This window comes from Bos indicus, chromosome 5, assembly GCF_029378745.1.
Source record: "Bos indicus isolate NIAB-ARS_2022 breed Sahiwal x Tharparkar chromosome 5, NIAB-ARS_B.indTharparkar_mat_pri_1.0, whole genome shotgun sequence".
NCBI lineage: Eukaryota > Metazoa > Chordata > Mammalia > Artiodactyla > Bovidae > Bos > Bos indicus.
Window position 1 is genome coordinate 32,646,588 of NC_091764.1, and position 20,161 is coordinate 32,666,748.

Genomic DNA, 20,161 nt, shown 5'->3' on the forward strand with positions numbered 1-20,161 from the left:
GTAGGAGACGTGAGTTTGATCCCTGGGTTGGGAAGATCCCCTGGAGAAGGGCATGGCAAGCCACTCCAGTATTCTTGCCTAGGAATTCTCAGATTCCTCAGATTCTATAGACTGAGGAATCTGCTGGGCTACACACAACAATAGTACCTCTAAAGGATTGCAGTGAGCGAGGAGGGAACAGCACGTAGGCAGCTCTTCGTGGGTGACACGTAATACGTGCTCGGTCAGTGCTGGCAGTTGTTAAGGTTGACCCCATCAGCACACTGGCCCTGCGGGGTCAGTTTCAATGGTCTCTCCAGCTCCCAGCCTTGCCCCTGACCTGAAATTCCCCTGATGGAGGGAAGTGCTCCCACACCTGATGCTCCATCCCATAGTCTGTTCAGCTGGACATCAGGGCAACCCCGGCCAGACCCCACTCCCACCCTGAGAGCTTTGGCCTTGCCCAGGGTCCACCCAGCTGGGCCCCTGGAAGGGACAGACCTTCCAGTCCCAAACTCTGAGGCTTCATTGCTTCCTCCCAGCCAGGGACTCTCTCCTTTAATCCGTAAACTAACTGGTGTCTATGTCCCTGTGTTGCCAGTCCAGGAGGGCGAGTACTTTGGCTGGCCAAAGCCGTCTGGTTGTACAAACAACATTTATGCAAATAAAGGACTCCTAGTCTCTTTAACTGGGCTTCCTGGAGAGAAGGGCGAGGCTTACTCCTTATTATGTTCCTGGCGCAAGTCCCTTACAAAGTGGCTTGCCCCAGGCTGCCTGCTCCATCCCCAAGGGTCCACGGTTTGGTCTCATCTCCTCACAGGGAGGTTTGGGGGATTCTCCTTAACTCACTGCAGCTGCCCACCCCAGGGCATGGGCAGGAAGCTTGAAAATTAGAATCTGAGAACTTAGAAGGGATCGTTAGCTATAACCCCGTCGTTGTTTCAAAGATAGGAAAATTGAAGTTGAGAGGAAGTTTCCACTGTTAAAAAGCACTTGTTGAGGAGGATGTGCTTGCCTTGACTCTACCCCAAGAAAAATTACTACAGTGTGGTCTCAACTGTTCATCAGTTTTGGCTTTTCCTATGAGACTTTTCTTTTTTGAGATAGCTGAGAATCTCCATGCAGGGCTCTTTCTGGAAAGGGCATTTTACTTAGAAGATTTTACCTTTATTAGGAGGGGAGAACTTGGAAGCTCTTTGTTGCTGCATCTCTGCCCTTGGGCCTGGGATGATGGGAGTCCTGAGGGCCTTGTGTCTTGCGGGGTCGGTCCGTGGGGGAGAGGAATGTAACGGGGATGAGGATGAAGGAGGAGGGGAAGGATGGTCCTTCTGCAGCCTTTAAGAGGCCTCTTGCCCTCCCCAGCCTCATAAGCCTGGAGCTTGGGAGAACCTAAAACAGGTAAAACCTGAGATGCTGACTCAGTAAGAGTAGAGGCCCATTTGCATGATATTTCAAGGATGAGGTAGCTATGTGCAGCTTGATGTAGTAAAAGCAGCACTTGTTTCTGACCCATGTCTCCTAGATCACTCCTTCCGGTGCCCCAAACCTTGCTTGGTGGTGGTGGTGTAATTGCTAAGTCGTGTCTGACTCTTGCGACCCCATGGACTGTAGCCTACCAGGTTCCTCTGTCTATGGGATTCTCTAGGCAAGAATACTGGAGTGGGTTGCCATTTCTTTCTCCAGGGGATCTTTCCAACCCAGGAATCGAACCCAGATCTCCTGCATTGCAGGCAGATTCTTTATCCACTGAGCTACGAGGGAAGCCCAAAGCTTGCTTAAGCACTTACTATTTGTCTAACACATAATGATCTTTTCACTATATTCCTCAAGCTGAGCACCTGGAGTTCAAAGATGGAGCCAGTCATAGCCCCTTGGAAGGTCAGACCCTTGGCTTTCAGGTAGGTGGATGTTTAGAAGATATCACCCAGAGACAAGCCCATGAGTTCTCCTCACCTGGACAGAGAACCCCCCCAAACTAGGCCCGAGTTGCTGTGCCTGCTTGCATGGCCTATTTTCTAAGCTACGAACAGCTAGCATTACCTGTTCTAAACATCTGGCGTTACCTGCCTCCTTAGTCACCTTGCCTCTGGCTTCAAACAGCTGTCAGGCCCCACCCCCTCCCCGCCTCCTTCCATCTGGAGTCCCTCCCTCCCTTTTTTTCCTTCCTGAAAGGATCTGGAAGCACCAGATCCACGAGATCTGATGTCTTTAAAAGGACCAGCCTGGGCCAGAAGGCTCACCTGAGAACGGTGACATTCACGTGGACGCTAGTCAGAGTCCACCAGCCATCTCCTTCTGGCCTCCGACTGGACACCATGAGGGCCTGTGTCCCCCTGACAGTGGCCATTCTCTGTGGCCTGGCCTGGGCCGGTAAGTCACTGCTGGTGGGGATGACAGGGGTCCTGCAGAGAGCTGGGGGACCTGGGAGGGACAGCGTGAGGGTCGTGAGATAAGGGAGGGCCAGCTCTGTCCAAAAGCCTTGGTGTGAGGCAGGAGTTGCCTCTGGAGTAGATGGGCTGTGTGAAGGGAGCTACTAGACTGATGGGCCAGGGACACCTTAGAAGATGAGCCTCAAACAACCCTGGTCCAGCTTGACTTGATTTCACCAAGGTTTTGTTTTTCAAGGCCACCATATGGTGTGAAGCTGGACTGTGACTGGCTAGGTTTGCGTGGCCTGGCCACCCTTGGTCACTTCCTCTGCTACCTGGGTGAGGGGTGAGTTGTCTGGGTGGGACTTTTCCCTACGAAGCCTTAGTCGGTGGGCAGGCTCCAGGGATAGAGCCTCTGACCAGGAGGCAGGCCACGTGGTCAGAGGACTCCATTTCATCCCTGGTAGAGGACCTAAAGTGGAGAAAGGTCCAGGCACTAGTCCAGGTACTAGTGGTGCAGGGATGGGACCAGTGTTGAGGATGGGAACACGTTCCTGTTCGGTAGGGGACAGGTGCTGATGCTGCTGTGTTAACTGGTGGTTACTGGGTGAGCAGGGAGAGTGCCAAGGGAGGGGGCTGAGCTGAGGGGTGTGGTGGGAAGCCTCCTCTGCCCAGAGGAGAAAGAATCCGAGCTTGATACCCATTGCACCCCACCAGGGTGTTCCTACACAGGACTGTCATAAGGATTAAATAAGATAATATATCAGAAGCACCCTACATGGAATGATATCTCAAAGAATTGGGTCTTTGATTATGATTGTGATTATAAATTGTCATTTAGTCACTCAGTCGTACCTGATTCTTTGTGACCTCATGGACTGTAGGCCACCAGGCTCCTCTCTCCATGGGATTTCTCAGGCAAGAATACCGGAGCTGGGTGCTACTTCCTTCTCCAGGGGATCTTCCTGACCCAGGGATTGAACCTGAGTCTCCTGCACTGGCAGGCAGATTCTTTACCCCTGAGCCACCAGGGAAACCTGTAATGTAAATACATATAAAATCATGTATACTTACCTGTATTATAATATAGTATATTAATCATATTAATATGATATAATAAATACTTATTTACATAAAATAATTTATATAAATACAGAATTTAGTCTTGGAATCATTTCCCACGAGGTTTTGGGTAAGGAGACCACCAAATAAACTAAATGAAAAGACTTTGGAGGGGGAAGTCTTTCCCAGGCCTCCCCACTGGCTGGGATGCTGTACCTCCACTCCCGCACACATGGCAGAGCAGCCAGCCCGGCTGGTGCAGAGCTCGTGCTAGAGACGGAGGGAGGGTGTAGAGCTTCAGGGTTAGTGTGAAGCAGTGGCCCTGGGGTTGGGGCATCCCAGTCGCAGGAGATGAGAGCAACTGGAGACATTTGGTCCCTGGGGGGTATTCCTGAGGGCAGACGCAACAGTGGCTTCAGAAAGGCAAGGTGGAGCCCTTGCCCCTGGGGCTGGTGGTCTGATCCTGCTGCGGGACTGATGGAGAAGTCAGGGTCCAGTGGGTGATGCCTCCTTCTTTCCTAAAGTGGGAGAATGGGGCTCAGTTCTTGTCTGTCTTCTGCCAACATCTTAGAACTTAGATGCGAGTATGAATAGCGTGGGAGCCAGTCTTAGGTCCTCGGTTATTTCAGGTGAATTGAGGCTGGAAGTGAATCATCTTGGTGGGCTAGATCTCCATGGAAACAGCACCTGGGGCCCCCAGAGAAGCATGGATGTAGGATTCCCTAAACATCAGAGGGGTGGAGAACTGTCATATAGGGGACACCCAGGCTTGGGACCAAGTTTCTTGATGGGCAGTATGGAGAGGGGGTGGGCATTCTGGCACATTTGAGTTTTGGAGTGTAGAGAAATTTAGCATTTCATGTAGGGATTGTTGGCCAGAGGTGGGGGGGGGGGGTGGGTGATAAGCTCTGTGAAGCTTTGTTGATAAGCTCTGTGAAGGTAAAGAAAGGCCAAAATAGAGTACGAAAAAAAAAAGAGAGTTAGAGAGATGGGCAAGAGGGTTATTGGAGCAGTGATTCAGGTGCCTAGCTGGTGAGCGAGGTGTACACAGAGGGTTTGTGTGGATCGGAGCTGTGGGCTGGGAGCACTGGAGTAAATAGTCATGGTGACTAGTTCCCAGAGGGTCCCCAGAACAGATATAGCAGAGAGGCCTATGAGGAAAAGTCTCTCCCACCCCCTCCCCATTCCCTCACACCCCAAGGTCCTCTTAAAGCAGATGGTCAGGTTTACAGGGACATGTAAAGGATCTCTGGCTCGGGGTTTCCAGTGATGACAAATCTCTTGAATAGAGATGAAAGAGTTCACTCAGCCAGGGCCAGTGTGGGGTGTCCTCCTGAGCTCTACAGAGCTGACCATTCACTTACTGCCCTTCTCAACTGGCGCCAGCTGCTGGACTGGAGTGAATTCCTTCCTTGGACTCTGCTGATCTGGCCCATTTAAGAAGGTTGTCCTGATTTGTCTGAGTTCTCTCCCTTTGGATTCTGGGTGTACTGCCAGGCTAACTGAGCAGGCAGCTGACACAGTCTTCCTTCTGGGCTGAAAACTTCTCCTTAAGTTCTTTGCATGTGGGCTCCAAGGGAGCATCACTTAAGATTCAGGGGGCATTCCCCTGGGCTTGGAGGGACGAGTGGCCTTGACCCGGTCTTCTCTAGGGACGATTCACTGGCTCTGCCTTTCTGGCCACTTTGGAGGCCCTTTAGGTGAAGTTGCCTCAGAACCTGGGTTAACCCTGACATGATGTAAAGAACCTCTTTGATGTAAAGAACACAGACCCATAGCAATGATGTCAGCTAGAAACTGTCGGCCCAAGGGATGGCCTGGCTGAAACCCAGGGAGGCAGTCAGCTAGATCAGGCATGTAGACAGGGAAGACTGCTCCAGCCAGTGTGGACACTTACCACCTTGAAGATGGGCGTGGAATGCTGACCGCTTATTTATCTAACACTTACATGGTGCTACTAATGTGTCCTGCCGTGTCTTAAGTGCTTTACAAAAATTAGCTCATTGAATTCTTATGAATATTCTATGAGATGGGCTCCATTATTGTCACACTTTTACAGAGAAGGAACCTGGGGCACAGCAGGTAAATTAACTTGCCCAAGAACACGTAGCTAGAAAGCAGCAGAACTAGAATTCCAGCCTCAAGCAGTTTGGTGCCAGACTCTGGGTTCTTGGCCTCTCTGCTGTGTCACCCTCATTAGAACAGTGTAAGCCCTAATCCCAAACTAGTAACCCAGCCCATAGCCCTCGTCTCCACCTCCACCCTAAGCGATTCTATACCTGTGGGAAACAGCAGCCAGGACCAAACCCCAAATCTTATCTAAGGCAAAATTGGGATTATTTGTCCTCTCCTGGTCTTGACACATTCCTCAACCCTGAATGTGGTTTTAGACCTACTCCTCATTCCTTATCCAGACAGCAATGCAAAATTGTTATTTTTACCAGTAATTAACTCAAGCCCAAATCCTAACTGTAGCTCTTCATCTAAACCTAACAAGCCCCAATCGCTGGCTAAAATTAGGTTTAAGTTTTTTCATTCATACAAATTCCAGTGTTAAACATGACTCTGACTCTGATCTGACATTCTCTGTAACCCACAGCCTGACCCTAAACCCAGAACCCGCTAAATCCAAACCTCAGGGACCTCAAGTGGAAACAAAGGCTGTGTTATCACCCTTAAAGCCTAGAGTGGAAGGAAAGAGAGCGCAGCCAGCTTGACCTGGCTCACCCCCTTCCACTGTCTTTGCTGTGGTGGGCTTGTTTTTTTAGCAGTGGTGGTGGGTTTGTACCATTTCTTTTAAACTTTCTTGTCTTATGCCCCTTATGTGACCAAAAGCTTGCTTCTGCAAGTCATTTGGCTGGAGCAAGGGATGTGGTCTGTGGTTGCATAACAGCTCTTGTTCCAAAGCCCAATTCTCACCCACACCCACCTCAGTCCCCACCCTGAGCGAAACTAATCCAAACACATTCCCAAGACCAGAAGAGACAGAAAGCTGTAACAAGTGGGGAAGGAGGTGCAGAGAGACCAGGCTAAGGGGAGGAAAGAACAAAGAACCAGAAGATGTAAAAGGGACAGGATGGACAGGCAGGGAATGAGTCATGGGGAGAAGACAGGTGGGGTCGTTAGAACAGCCGTGATCCACCATCCTCAACGTGACAGGGGAATGATGGTTTCTGGGCCAAGCCCAGCCCACAGACCTCTTTCTTTGGTCTCTCCGAATTTTTTAAAATTGGAAAATTTACATAAAAATGAAGGCTTCTGTTGAAAAAAAAAAAAAACTGGAGGCTCTGGCAACACTTAGCCCGCATCCCAAATGGCGACAATTGGCTGGAGCTGCTAGTGGCTGCCAGTCTCAGGCAGGGCATTGTTTCTGAGTCTGTCACAGTCCCCACCTCTTGCTACTGCCTCCCTGCTCTTGACTCGTTTGTGTTACAGGTCTAGTACAGTAGGCATCTGAGTTTGTGGTCCCGGTCTATATTATGAGCCCTGCAATAGTCAGTGGGTGGTGGGTGATGGCTCGTGGGCAGTGCGGGAGAGGCATGGGAGGCTGTGTGGGTACTTATCCCTGGCAGCTAGTAATGACCTTTCCTGCTAGGTAAGTCCCCGTCCCTGTCTGTGAACCCTCCTGCAGAGGGTACTGTGATGAGCAGAGTAGAATCCCCAAGGAGCTGAGTCTGACCTTTACTGACCGTAGGCAAAAGGGAGTCATGCGCATCTCGCTGTAATGAGAGATTTGACCGGGATGCTGTCTGCCAGTGTGACCGCCGGTGTCCCCAGCACGGGGACTGCTGTGAAGACTATGAGCAGCTGTGTACAGGTGAGCCTCCTTGTGGGGTGAAGGGTCTGGGAGGTACAGCAGACCAGGCCATGACCACATCTAGCCTGCTGGAGGGACTGCCGGCCAGGATGTCCAGCTATCCAGAGCAGAGTTCCAGACTGATCACGGTGCTCAAAGGACCTGAAGAGGATTAGGATGTCCCCAGTGTAAGACCCCAACTTAAAATAAAAGTCATTTACCTGGAACATCTGTCTGAACTATTAGGATTAATATCTGGAAAGTTTAAGGAATTAAAAAAAAAAGTGAAAAGATGAAAGTATCATTTTAGCATATATGACATTACCAATTATTATTTGCAAAAGTAAACAAATGGTAGTGAACTTTCCCAACTTGCACGCCACCAGGAAGACCACAGGGTGTCAATGACCGTCACAATTCACACCACTCTTCCTATCACAGGGCTTCCCCAGTGGCTTAGATGGTAAAGAATCTGCTTGCAATATGGAAGCCTCAGGTTTGATCCCTGGGTCAGGAAGATCCCCTGGAGAAGGGAATGGCTACCCATTCCAGTATTCTTGCCTGGAGAATCCCACGGACAGAGGAGCCTGGGAGAATACAATCCATGGGGTCGCAAAGAGTCAGACACAACTGAGCGGCTAACACTTTCACTTTTCCTACCACGAGTGGACTGAGTGGCTGCACATCATTCCTAGGCCAAGGGTTAAGCAGAACAAGTACCACCCTCAAAAGCCAGTTGTTCTGCTATTCTAACTACCCAGTTTTAAATTTGCAAAACTCATTTTGAACAATTCCCTTATTTTGATGCTTCCAATGTTTTAGACACCTAGGTAAATGGTCTTCTGCTGTTTACTGTCCACTCATATGCCCCGACTCCCAGCTTGGAAAACATGGTCACTGAAGCCCTGGTACCTAACGGCCAGCTGCATACAGTTGTGTGTGTCATGTACTGCACAAGAGCCTCTGATTGAGAAGGCAAGCTGAACCAAAGTTGAATCTGTATCCTCGCTAAGCCACGTGTCTTGGTGAAGAGCTGTGTCTGCTGAGAGATAGGAGTACTTTTTCCTAATTTGCCCGAGCGTGGTCTCCGCTGACCCAGCCGTGTGCCGTCAGAGGTGCTTCCACCCTGAGGAACGCTGATTCGATTTGCACAAAAACGCCAGTGGACTAGCACTGCTGCTGTCAGGTCCAGGCAGGGAAACCCAGGCCCAGAGCTCAGTGCCAGAATCAGACCCAGCCCTTCTCTGCCGCCCCGGGCCCCATTCAGCAGACACAGGGTGGCTTGTTCGCCGTGGACCATCAGCCTGCCATTTCAACATACTCAGCTTAGCAACCATTTCATCCGTCTCCCTGATGTGCAACTCAGAGCCCTTTTCCTATAGAAAAAATATTATAAATGATGGTTGAGACCCTAGATTAGCTCACAGAAATCTATTCAGCATAAAGTGTGGCTGAGTTAAGAACCCTGTGGATTGTCAACATTAACCAGGCTGGCAGAAAGCAAGTGATTGGAGGGAGATGTTTGTTGACAGTGAATAACCTGCCCAGTGGCTCTGATGGGCTTCCCAGGTGGTGCTAGTGCCAAAGAACCCGCCTGCCAATGTAGGAGGAAGATCCCCTGGAGGAGGGTATGGCAACCCACTCCAGTATTCTTGCCTGGAGAATCCCACAGACAGAGGAGCGTGGCAGGCTACAGTCCCTGGGGTCGCAGAGCTGGACACGACTGAAGCGACTTAGCACACAGACATGGGTCTGATGGTAATAACCCACACTATGTGGTGAACACACTAACCGATTCTGAAGCACTTTGTAATAGTGTTGGCTTTGAGCGGTGGAATTTATTCCACTCTGTGAGGAGAGAGGAGCTGAGTCCCCAGGTCAAGCCTTCCTCTTCCTCCCCACCCCCACTCCATTATTCTCCGCCTAGAGCTCAGGCTGCAGTCAATCTGCTTGCAGGCAAGGGGGTGGGGCACAGTAGGAATGTGCTTTTCTGAACGCCCTTCCCCCAAACGCAGCCTTTGGCCATTGCCAAGTGCAACTGTGAAGAAAGTAGGGAAGTTGGTAACTCAGGAAACAGTTCTTATTCCCTGAGGCCTGGGAGAAGTTCACCCTTGACCCTGGGAGTTATTATAGGTAAGGGATGTTCCTAAGTGAGGGCCTTGTCATTTGGGGGATTCAAGCCTATCCATCTATCAATTTATATTAAAGAAAAGTCATACCAACCTCAGAGTTTTCATCCCAGAAGGGACCACTTTTTGTCCCCACTCTCGTTTTTACGGATGAGCACACTGAATACCAGGCTTCCCTGGTGAAAGTGAAAGTGAAGTCGCTCAGTCGTGTCCGACTCTTTGCGACCTGTGGACTGCAGCCCACCAAGCTCCTCCGTCCATGGGATTCTCCAGGCAAGAATACTGGAGTGGGTTGCCATTTCCTTCTCCACCAGGCTTCCCTGGTGGCTCAGTGGTAAAGAATCTGCCTGCCAATGCAGGAGATGTGGGTTTGATGCCTGGGTTGGGAAGATTCCCTGGAGAAGAAATGGTAACCCACTCCAGTATCCTTGCCTGGAGAACTCTATGGACAGAGGAGCCTGGTGGGCCACAGTCCACGGGGTTGCAAAAGAATCGGAGGCGACTTAGTAACCGAACAGCAACACTGAGTACCAGAAGGGTAAATGGTGAGGAAGGTCATGCCTGGGGATGTTCTTTCATGTTTTAGAATGGTTTTCAATCCCCCTCTGTCTCACATTTTCTATTTTCCTCCTCCTTCACCTGGTACTTGTATGTTGTATCCAAGCCCCTGTTTTGTATTTTTTTCCACTGCACATGCTTGGTTGGGAGGACTGAGAACCAGGGATAAAGAGGAGGGGCCCCTTGGGGGTGACTGGTGACTTTACTTCTCTGACCTACAGCTGAAGAGAATCCCAAAGAACCAGAGCTATTCCTGGAACTGGAAGAGGAGACAGAGGGCGCTCCGGCTAGCAGTGAGTCTGGGGGGGGCCTTTGGGAAAGGACAAGGGACACAGGATGGGGCAAGGAGAGGTCAGCCATGTCAACAGCAGTAGGCCTGGGTCTAAGCCAGCCAGGACCCCAAATCTAGCACCTGGAGGTGGTGAGGGGCTCACTGGACTCTTGAGGCCTGGGCAGGAGGAAGCCCTGGGGTCCTCAGTGAGCTGGGGGGTTAGGCAGGAAAGAGTCTGAAGCCTGCAAGAGGGAGAGGGAGGGTTAAGAGATTTTATTTTTAGAGAGGGAAGATTATAAAAACAACAGGCCTGAAAGGAGAGTTCAGCATCAGAAAGGACTTCCTGACTGTGAAGGGTGTGCACCAATTAAGCTTGTTTGTTTTCCTTCCCTGGAGTTCTTTAATAGGAAGCAGGAGAGCGAGGCTGGTAGCGGGTAGGGATGGGGTGGCGGGGCTGGCAGTAGAGGGTGGGCTGGGGGAGGGGGCATGGCCTGGCTGCTGACACGACAGAGCGACCCCTAGCGGTCTGCTCAGGACACACCTCCTCTCTGTCTTCTCAGGCTTGTATTTGGCACCCAGCTCCTGCCAGGGCCGCTGCCTGGAGGCCTTTGACAAGCACCACTCATGCCACTGTAATGCCCGCTGCCCAGAGTTTGGAAACTGCTGCGAGGATTTTGAGAGCCTGTGTGGCCATGGTCAGTCTCCCGCTCCCTTTAGCATAGCCGGGGAGGCAGAGGGACTCTCTAGAGCAATGGTTCTCCAAGCGTGGCCCCTGGACCAGTAGCATGAGCATAATGTGGGAATTTATTAGAAATGGAAGCTCTAGGGCTCAGCCCGGATCCACAGAATCAGAAACTCTGGGGTGGGGCCCACCGATATGTTTTCACAAACCCTCCAGATGATCCTGATGCTTGCCAAAGTGCAAAAACCTTCCTAGTGGCAGGGGACCGTGTGGGTATTTTGTGCTAAGTGTAAGGATCCTTTAGGCTCTCAGGACTTCCCTGGGTGGCTCAGACAGTTAAGAATCTGCAGGAGCCCTGGGTTTGATCCCTGGGTTGGGAAGGTCCCCTGGAGAAGAAATGGCTACCCACTTCAGTACTCTTGCCTGGAGAATTCCACGGACAGAGGAGCCTGGTGAGCCATAGTTCAGGGGTCGCAAAGAGTTGGACTCGACTGAGGGACTAACAGGCTCTAGGCCACTGCCCTGCAGTCACTAGGGTGCCTGACTGCAGCCCCCTCCCCTGATGCTGGCTTCTGGAAGGTACCTGCGAGGGGATGTTCGCAGATAGCTACCTGCCCCCTGGCCTCCATCGAGCTCTGAGATACCCCTCCCCCAATTCCTCTCAGAGGGCTTCTCCCACAGCAGCGATGCCATAACTAAGGAAGAACTGCAGAGTGTCTCTGAGAAGATCTACAGGGCAGACACCAACAAAGCCCGGAAGGAAGACATCGTTCTCAACAGCCAAAACTGCATCTCGCCCTCAGAGACCAGAGACCAAGTAGACCGCTGCCCAGAGCCGTGAGTTCCCTGAACGCATCTTCCTGAATTTTGCCTCCTTTGGTGCCTCAGCTCTTATCTCCTAAGGCAGGTAGGATCAAAGGCAGAGGGGAAACCGGTTCTCTGGAGACAGATAAAGCCATCCTGAGGGCCTGTGGGGATCCGTGTGGGAGGGTTTCTGAGGTTCCCCAGGTAGCACTAGTGCTAAAGAACCCATCTGCCAGTGCAGGAGACTTAAGGTTCTATCCCTGGGTTGGGAAGATCCTCCGGAGAAGAAGTGGCAACCCACTCCAGTATTCTTGCTTGGAGAATCCCATGGACAGAGGAGCCTGGCAGGCTACAGTCCATAGGTTGCAAAGAGTCAGACATGATAGAACTTAGGATGGACAGACTGGCTGAGAATAGAACTGACCTTCCAAAAGATGAAGTAGAGAAAAGAGTGACCTCATGCATTGTCCCCAGGAGTATCTGAGGGCCCCACTCTGCCTCTGCACCCAACCCTCACATGCCTGCCCTGCATCTGGACATTCTGGAGTGTTTCTGCTCCATGTCCAGGCCTCTCACTGGGCTTCCCTCTACCTCCCCCAGGCTCTTCACATATGTCAATGAGAAGCTCTTCTCTAAGCCGACCTACTCCGCCTTCCTCAACCTCCTCAACAACTACCAGCGGGCCACGGGCCGCGGGGAGCACTTCACAGCCCAGGAGCTGGCCGAGCAGGACACCTTCCTCAGAGAGATCATGAAGACGGCCGTCATGAAGGAACTCTACGGCTTCCTCCACCAGCAGAGTGAGTGAGGCAGTGGGGCCTCCCCCCCGGCCCATGAGGGAGGTCATCCTGAGGACTCGGGGTGTGCCTGCTGGGGACGGGGGTCCATGATGGGCAGGTTAGGAGAGCAAGTGAGGATTTAGGTGGAGGCCAGTGTACACCTGGGAAGGGGCAGGGAAGGCGCCAGAGAGAGGAGCCCACAGACTCCAGCAGGAGCTGAAGAATCCTCTGCCTGGCTTGGGAGTCATCCTGTCTTTTAACCTAATATCAGCCCCAGGGGGCTTCCCTGGTGGCTCAGATGATAAAGAGTCTGCCTGCAATGCAGGAAACGGTTCTATCCCTAGGTCGGGTAGAACCCCTGGAGAAGGGAACGGCAAACCACTCCAGTATTCTTGCCTGGAGAATCCCATGGACAGGAACCTGGTGGGCTACAGTCCATGGGGTCATATAGAGAGTGGACATGACTGAGCAGCTAACATTTTCACTTTCTTTCAGCCACCTCGTTTATCCCCCATGTGTATTTCAGTCTCAGGGTTCACTGCAGGCTGTGAGTCACCCCTGCCCCGCCGACCCCTCAGTGGACCCCAGACTCAGCACCATTTTCCAGGCACGAAGAGTCCCTGTTCATGCTCCCTTCTCAGGCACTAAGTCCAGGAAAGAGGCCGGCCCACTTCACTTTTTTTTTTTTTTTGCTGGGGAAGCAGCAACAGAAAATCAACAAAGGTTCAGAGTAGGAAGTTTCACCGGGAAGGGTTCTGGCTGGAACGATTCCAATAGAGATACATTCGAATCAGACCAAAAATGGTTTGGGCCTCAGGGCTTCTTGGCACGGGGTGTGTTTGTTAGTGTCCTCTGAATTCCTTCCCTGAACTCCAGGCAACTGGGCCTGGCCTGGGGGCGGCTCCAGCCAGGTCGTCCCTTGCTGGCGGGGAGAGCGGGGGATGGCCTCTGCTCAGACACCGCATTCCATCTTCCGGTGGCCGGGTTAAGTTAGTAACACTGTTTTTAGGTAAAGCCAGTGACACAAGCAAACCCTACGAAGAGGGTGTGATCCTGCACTGCCCCCTGGTGTCCTCTTTGTGGTAAACACGCGAGACGATTTTGGAGGTGGAGACAGCGCTACTGCAGGCTCTTCCACTACTCACCCGGTCTTCCCTTCTCTCCCTATCCAAATCCCACTTCTCCTTAAAGTTCTAGCTCACATTCTACCTCGTTATGAAGCTGCACTCGCCGCAGCTTGTGGCAAGGGTTTGGACTCTGTCTTAAAATACCCTTGGAGCAGAGAGACTTGGTTTCACTTGTTAATGAAGCAAGTGACCCCAGGCCCTTTGACCCTTGGACCCTGTCTGAGCATTGTGCAGTGGGATCTTGGGAAACTGATGCATGGAAAGTACTCAGTGAAAAGCAGTCGTCATTCAGATTGTGAAGCTGTTCTCTGTTACATCATATATTTTTATTTTTTTAAACTAATTTTTATTGAAGTATAGTTGCTTTATAATGTAGTGTTAGTTTCTACTGTACGGCAAAGTAATCAGCTATGTGGTATGTCATGTATTTTTAGTCTTGTTTTCCAACTATGTTTTAAGTCCTTGAAAGGAGGGAATATGTCTGGTACATCTTCTGTGTCCCCTCTCACAATTCTAGGCAGTAAACCGTTGGTATTTGATCACACCCTAATTCAGATCCCCAGCCCTGACCTTGCCTTTGGGTCGCACTGGCCTTTCTGACATCTCCACCTGCCTAACTGGCATCTACTCAGAGCTTAGTGTAAAGAGAACTCACAGTTCCTGCCTCTTCCTCCAGACAGACCTGCTCCTTTCTCAGTCTTCCCCATCTCATTAATAGTTCCATAATTCATCCAGTTACTTGTGCCCAAAGCCCAGGAGTTATATTTGATTCTTCTCTTTATGTCACCACTCTCCACCCCCATTTCCTCCACCAGGAATTGTTGTCGTTGTTCAGTTGCTAAGTCCTGTCCGACTATGTGATCCTATGAACTGCAGTACACCAGGCTTCTCTGTCCTTCACCATCTCCTGGAGTCTGCTCAGCTCATGCCCACTGAGCCAGTGATGCCATCCAACCATCTTATCCTCTGCTGCCTCCTTCTCCTCCTGCCTTCAACCTTTCCCAGCATCAGGGTCTTTTCCAGTGAGTCAGCTCTTCATATCAAGTGCCCAAATTATTGGGGCTTCAGCATCAGTCCTTCCAATGGATATTCAGGGTTGACTTCTTTAGGATTGACTGGTTTGATCTCCTTGCAGTCCAAGGGACTCTCAGAAATCTTCTCCAGCACACAATTCAAAGGCATCAATTCTTTGGTGCTCAGCCTTATTTATGGTCCAACTCGCACATCCGTATATGACTACTGGAAAAGCCATTGCTTTGACTATACGGACGTTTGTTGGCAAAGTGATGTCTCTGCTTTTTAACATGTTGTCTAGATTTGTCATAACTTTTCTTTCAAGGAGTAAGCGTCTTTTAATTTCATGGCTGCAGTCACTGTTGGCAGTGATTTTGGAGTCCAAGCCTGATACCACTCTGACATGAAGAATCAATGTGAGAATTTAAAGCAGTTAAAACAGTGCCAGGCACATATAACATAGTAAATCTAAAATACTTTTGTTATTATTACTCTTTGATCAAGCTCCAACCCTTGTATGCTGACTTCTGACTGACTCTCAGACCCCCTCTCCCACCACTCTCTCCTCTTGCTCACTATGCTCCCCCACATAGACTCTCAGCTCTTTGAACATCAAGTTCAAGGCGTCCTGGAGCCTTTGTACCTGCTGTTTCTTCTACGTGTAAGAATCTTTCTCCCAGGTCTTTGTACAGCTGACTCCTTATCCTTCGGATCTCTGATTAGTGCCTTCTCAGAGAGGCCTTTCTGGCTTTCTAGAAGAGCACCCCATCCCCACCTCCAGTCATTATGGGATAATCTCCTTTAGTTTCTTCATAGCACTTATCTGAAATCATCCTGTTTATTTGTTTATCATTTGTTTCCTCCACTGGAATGTAAACTATAAAGTCAGGGATCTTGTCCTTGTGATTCCCTGCTGAATCCTCAGCCTTCAGGTCTGGGCCTGGCACAGGACAGGTGCCCCAAAGATAATTGCTAAACAAACAACTGACTACATTTATTGGCTGAACCACCTGCCTCTTGTCAAGTTGGGACAGATGGCCCTGCCTTGCTTCCCAAGACCTGGCCCCGCCTTCCCCTCTCCTAAGTCCTCTGTGCTCCTCTCCCCAGACCGCTACAGCTCGGAACAAGAGTTCGTCAGTGACCTAAAAAACATGTGGTTTGGGCTGTATTCCAGAAGCAAAGAAGAGAGGGACTCCAGTGGCTTTGAGCACGTCTTCTCAGGTGGGATTACTCTGCTTGGGAAGAAGGAGGTGGAGGGATGAAGAGGGATGCTTCCCTCAGGCATGGGGCAGCAGCCACACTGCTGAATCAGCAGCCACACCAGCTCGTAGGCCAAGAGGGAGGGGACTCAGGAACCATTCTTGAGGACCAGTCTCTTCTGGAGCATCTGAGGGAGAAAGCAGCCCAGACACTGGGGCTCCCAACGCGCACACATAGGAAGGGAGATGCCTTTGAGGCCATGGTTGTCTACCTCCCAATGGTCCTCTGCTTCCAGCGCTTGGCCGGCTGCTTCCCAAGAAGAACATGTTCTCTTCCTGCACTGCCACACCCTGCCAAGCTCCCCCCAAAACTGGCTTGTTCCTAGGGAAATGGCTAGAGGATCTTAGATTGATCCAGGGTCAGCCAGGGGAAGAAACTCTCCCGAGGGCTTGAGCTGAAATGGTGGTCGGGGTAGCGGGGAGCTTCCTGAGCTGAGAGTTAGGGATGTGAGGGACTCCAGGAAGTTGGGGTGGACATTCTAGGAGTCAGAGACTAGAGAAGGGGGACAGCCTTGGCATGGGAGTAGGGAAAGAGGTTGGAGGGGCAGCCCAGATCACCCACCTTGATCTCTCTATCATAGGTGAAGTCAAAAAAGGCAAGGTCACTGGCTTCCATAACTGGATCCGTTTCTACATGCAGGAGAAGGAGGGCCTGGTGGACTATTACAGTCACATCTATGATGGGCCTGTGAGTACTGATGCTGACCTCATAGGCTGGAAAAGCCTTGTTAGCACCCAGACTTTCTGTCCTCATTCTGCATTCTGAACAGGCAGGCTTGTCTCTCACCCTGACCCTTTTGGCAGCCCATCCGGGATTGTGAATATGACTTTCCTATTTGCTGGAAAGTAGGTTTATCCAGCCAGCATGCTTCCAAACAGTGAGGGCTCCCGAGGTGCAGGGGGCAGGAGGAGACAGAGGGCATCCTCTGTGGATGGGAGAGTGTAGAAGGGGAGGATTCTCAGAGAGGAAAATCAAAGATATGCAATTACCAGCTGCCTGAATTTCCTTAGAATGTACAGTCAGCTGAAGTTTCAGTCTGGCTAGTCTGAGTTAAATTTCTTATGTTTTTATAAACCTGTGCTGCCCTAAGTCTGGAAACATTTTGGGGACACTAAACTGTCTTCCTCTTCCACGCGTGAAGGCTACGGGGAACAGTTATGTCCCTGCTCCCCTGGCATTGGGCACATGGATTCTGACTCTGGCCTTCCTGGGAGAAGTGAGATGGTGTTTCCAGACAGAGGGTCTGAGTGGAACTCAGACACCTTAGCAGGCAGACTGCTTCCTCTGTTGATTTAGAGAATCCACTCTCCCCAGAAAGCTCACATGGGCCCCCACGGGCCCCCGACACATCCTGGCCACCCCTGTCTTTGACTGCATTGGGGCACTCACCAGACCCTCTTTGCCATCCTTCTCTCTACAGTGGGATTCTTACCCCGACGTGCTGGCCATGCAGTTCAACTGGGATGGGTACTACAAGGAAGTGGGCTCAGCTTTCATTGGCAGCAGCCCTGAGTTTGAGTTTGCGCTCTACTCCCTGTGCTTCATCGCCAGGCCAGGCAAAGTGTAAGTCCTGGTGGCCCAGGAGGGTGTGGGCAAATCACTGCTGTGGGGCTCAGTTTTCTCTCTTGGATTGTGAAGCTGTTGATGAGATCAGTCACATGGCTGCCAACCCTCATCCCAGCAACAGATCTATGTCCCCTCCTTCTCCAAGTGCAATCTTGTGCAGGAGCTCAATGTATCAAACAGTTGGACATGGAACTGCCCTGGGGGCTGCAAGCCTGTCTAGACTTCTCAGGTAGTACTAGTGGTAAAGAACCCACCTGCCAATGTAGGTGACGTGGGTTCGATTTCTGGGTCAGGAAGATCCCCTGGAGGAGTGCATGACAGCCTACTCCAGTATTCTTTCCTGGAGAATCCCATGGACATAGGAACCTGGTTGGCTACCGTCCATAGGATTGTGAACAGTCGGACATGACTGAAGTGACTGAACACGCACGCAAGCCTCCCTTGGCCCCTGAGGCTGCTTGGGGGAACACTGGAGCCCCAGAGAGCACAGCTGGAAACCAGGGGTCTCATCTTCTCTAACATTTGAGGACTCTGGGTCCAACCACTTCTGAAACCCTAAGCAAACATTTCATTTCTGGGGTTTTCAGCTCTAGAATTGGATTTGAGAATATTCCTCTAGGAAAGATGAGAAACAGTATTCTTTAAGAAGATAGAAAATAAGACAGATTTTGAAAGGGCGCTCTGCATGTAGGGAGCTGGAGGCAGTGGCTGAAGCAAGCTGTGGCAGCTCCCTTAAAGGGTAAGACAGGGTAGAGCCCTTCTGCATGGGCTAAACTCAATCCTTCCAGCCTGGAGATGGAGGTGGGGTGAAACAAGTCCCTATTATTTGGTGATCTCTCCCCACAGGTGCCAGTTGAGCCTGGGTGGACATCCCTTGGCCATCCAGACCTATACCTGGAACAAGTCAACCTATGGAAATGGCAAGAAGTACATCGCAACGGCCTATGTGGTGTCCTCCACCCATTAGAGCTTCAAGCCAGAAAGACCTATGAGGGCCGTGAGAGTTCTTGTCAGACTGAGATGCTATTTGCTCTGCGCTGGAGGGTATGGGATTAGAGGAGACTCAATCCAGAAACGTTCCTATGGGAAAGAAGGAAACTATACAAGTTAGAAAAACAGTCAAATCTTTGTCCTCCAGCACTTTGGAAATAGAAGGTTAGGACCCTCCATAGCTCTTTGCCTTGAAGGGAGATGGAACCATGAAGAAGTCCTTGACCTCTCCAGGTCTCATGTTTCCTTTCAATACAAAGGGAAGGGGTTTGCTCCACTTCCTCTTCTGGGGGTTGGTAAGGCAAACCTGATGCTATTTTTACTGTGAAGATGTTTTCAATTGTTCTTAGGAAGAACGGCTGATAGAAATCCCAGATTACCGTAATGGCTATGTACACAGCGCTGCAAACTGTAATCACCCCTGTACTGGGGCTTCAAAGAAATCAGGCCATGGAGATCAAGGGCAGGTGTTTGGCCTTTCCAAGGGTTACATCCTTAAATGGTCTTAAAGACCTTAAAGAACAGGGTCTGCGAGAGGGTAAGGACTGATGCAGTGAGTAGGCTGGAGAGGGAGTAGACTCCTCCAGGCCTGATTTTTTTTTTTTTTTTTTGCAGCTAGGTAACTGCATCAAGAAATTTCCTATTTGTAGATATTAAGTGCAGTTACAGGACTGAATTTTGATCCCAAAGAGTTTGTAGAAGAGTTTTCCTCATAGGAGGAAGATTCTACATCAGAAGAAGAAAGGAACCTATAGTTTGGTATCGCTAACATAATTATCTTAAGTCTCATTCAGCAGCCAAAATTTGCATAAGCTCCAAAATGGAAGACAGGGAGACTGGGGCTCCCTATTTCAACCTCAATCATGCATTTTTCCCCTACCCGCAGTGGGGACCAAATGCTGTCCCACAGAGTGAGGCTTTAGAGTCTTGCGTCTCCAATTAAAGTCATTTAAGAAAACTTGAAATCTGTCTCGTTTTTGTATATGGCCCCCTTGAACTGCTTGGGGAAAGAGTGTCAAAGAAGAAATAAGTGAAGATAAAACTTTTATTTTATGATTCTTAAATGATCTAACAGATAACAGTTTATTCAAGATAATAATAGCAGCTAACAATGTATTTGATTATATAAGCTTATCTGTGACAGGTAAAAGGGACAGAGGAAGGAATTATTTTGTCATTATAAAGTACTAACTATCCATGTAGTGGCACAGTGTTATTTGAAAGTGGGCATGGATTAGTTGTAAATGTGTATTGCAAACTATGGCAACCACTATAGAAGTTAAAAATATGTATAACTGACATGCTAAGAAAGGAGAGAAAATAAAATCATATAAAATACTCAAAAGCATAAAAGGCAGGAAGAGAGTAGAAGACATAATTAGGAACAAAGAACAAGGGCAACAAACAGAAGACTGTAATGAATATGGTAGATATTAACCCAGCTATGTCAGTAATCACTTTGAATGTCAGTGTTCTACATGTACTAATTAAAAAACAGAGATTGTCTGGGTGAATCAAAAACTGAGACCTAACTATGTCATCTACAGGAAATCCACTTTAAAATGGATAAAGAAAAATATACCATGATAATACTAATCAAAAAAAAAGATCACACCTGTACACCCTCAATTGGAAATGCAGCATTTTAACCACTGGATTGCCAGGGAAGTCACTGTAATGCCTTTTTAGATATAACAGCAAAGGCACAATCCATGAAAGGAAAAACTGATAACCTACACTTCATTAACGATAAAAACTTAAACCTGCATGATCAG

General features: G+C 49.9%; 1 protein-coding gene across 2 annotated transcripts; it reads left to right on the forward strand.

The window, feature by feature from the left end:
- Positions 1-1,798: 1,798 nt before the first annotated feature.
- On the forward strand, positions 1,799-19,351 carry ENDOU (endonuclease, poly(U) specific). Of its 2 annotated transcripts, XM_019960722.2 has the most exons (10): positions 1,799-2,349; positions 7,105-7,227; positions 10,115-10,186; positions 10,725-10,859; positions 11,512-11,683; positions 12,251-12,450; positions 15,678-15,791; positions 16,411-16,517; positions 17,251-17,393; positions 18,243-19,351. In XM_019960722.2, the coding sequence occupies exons 1-10, from the start codon at positions 2,295-2,297 to the stop codon at positions 18,361-18,363; spliced, it is 1,242 nt and encodes a 413-aa protein (XP_019816281.2). In that variant the 5' UTR covers positions 1,799-2,294; the 3' UTR covers positions 18,364-19,351. The 2 variants fall into 2 exon arrangements, with proteins under 2 accessions (XP_019816281.2, XP_070645317.1); XM_070789216.1 differs by lacking the exon at positions 7,105-7,227.
- Positions 19,352-20,161: the final 810 nt, after the last annotated feature.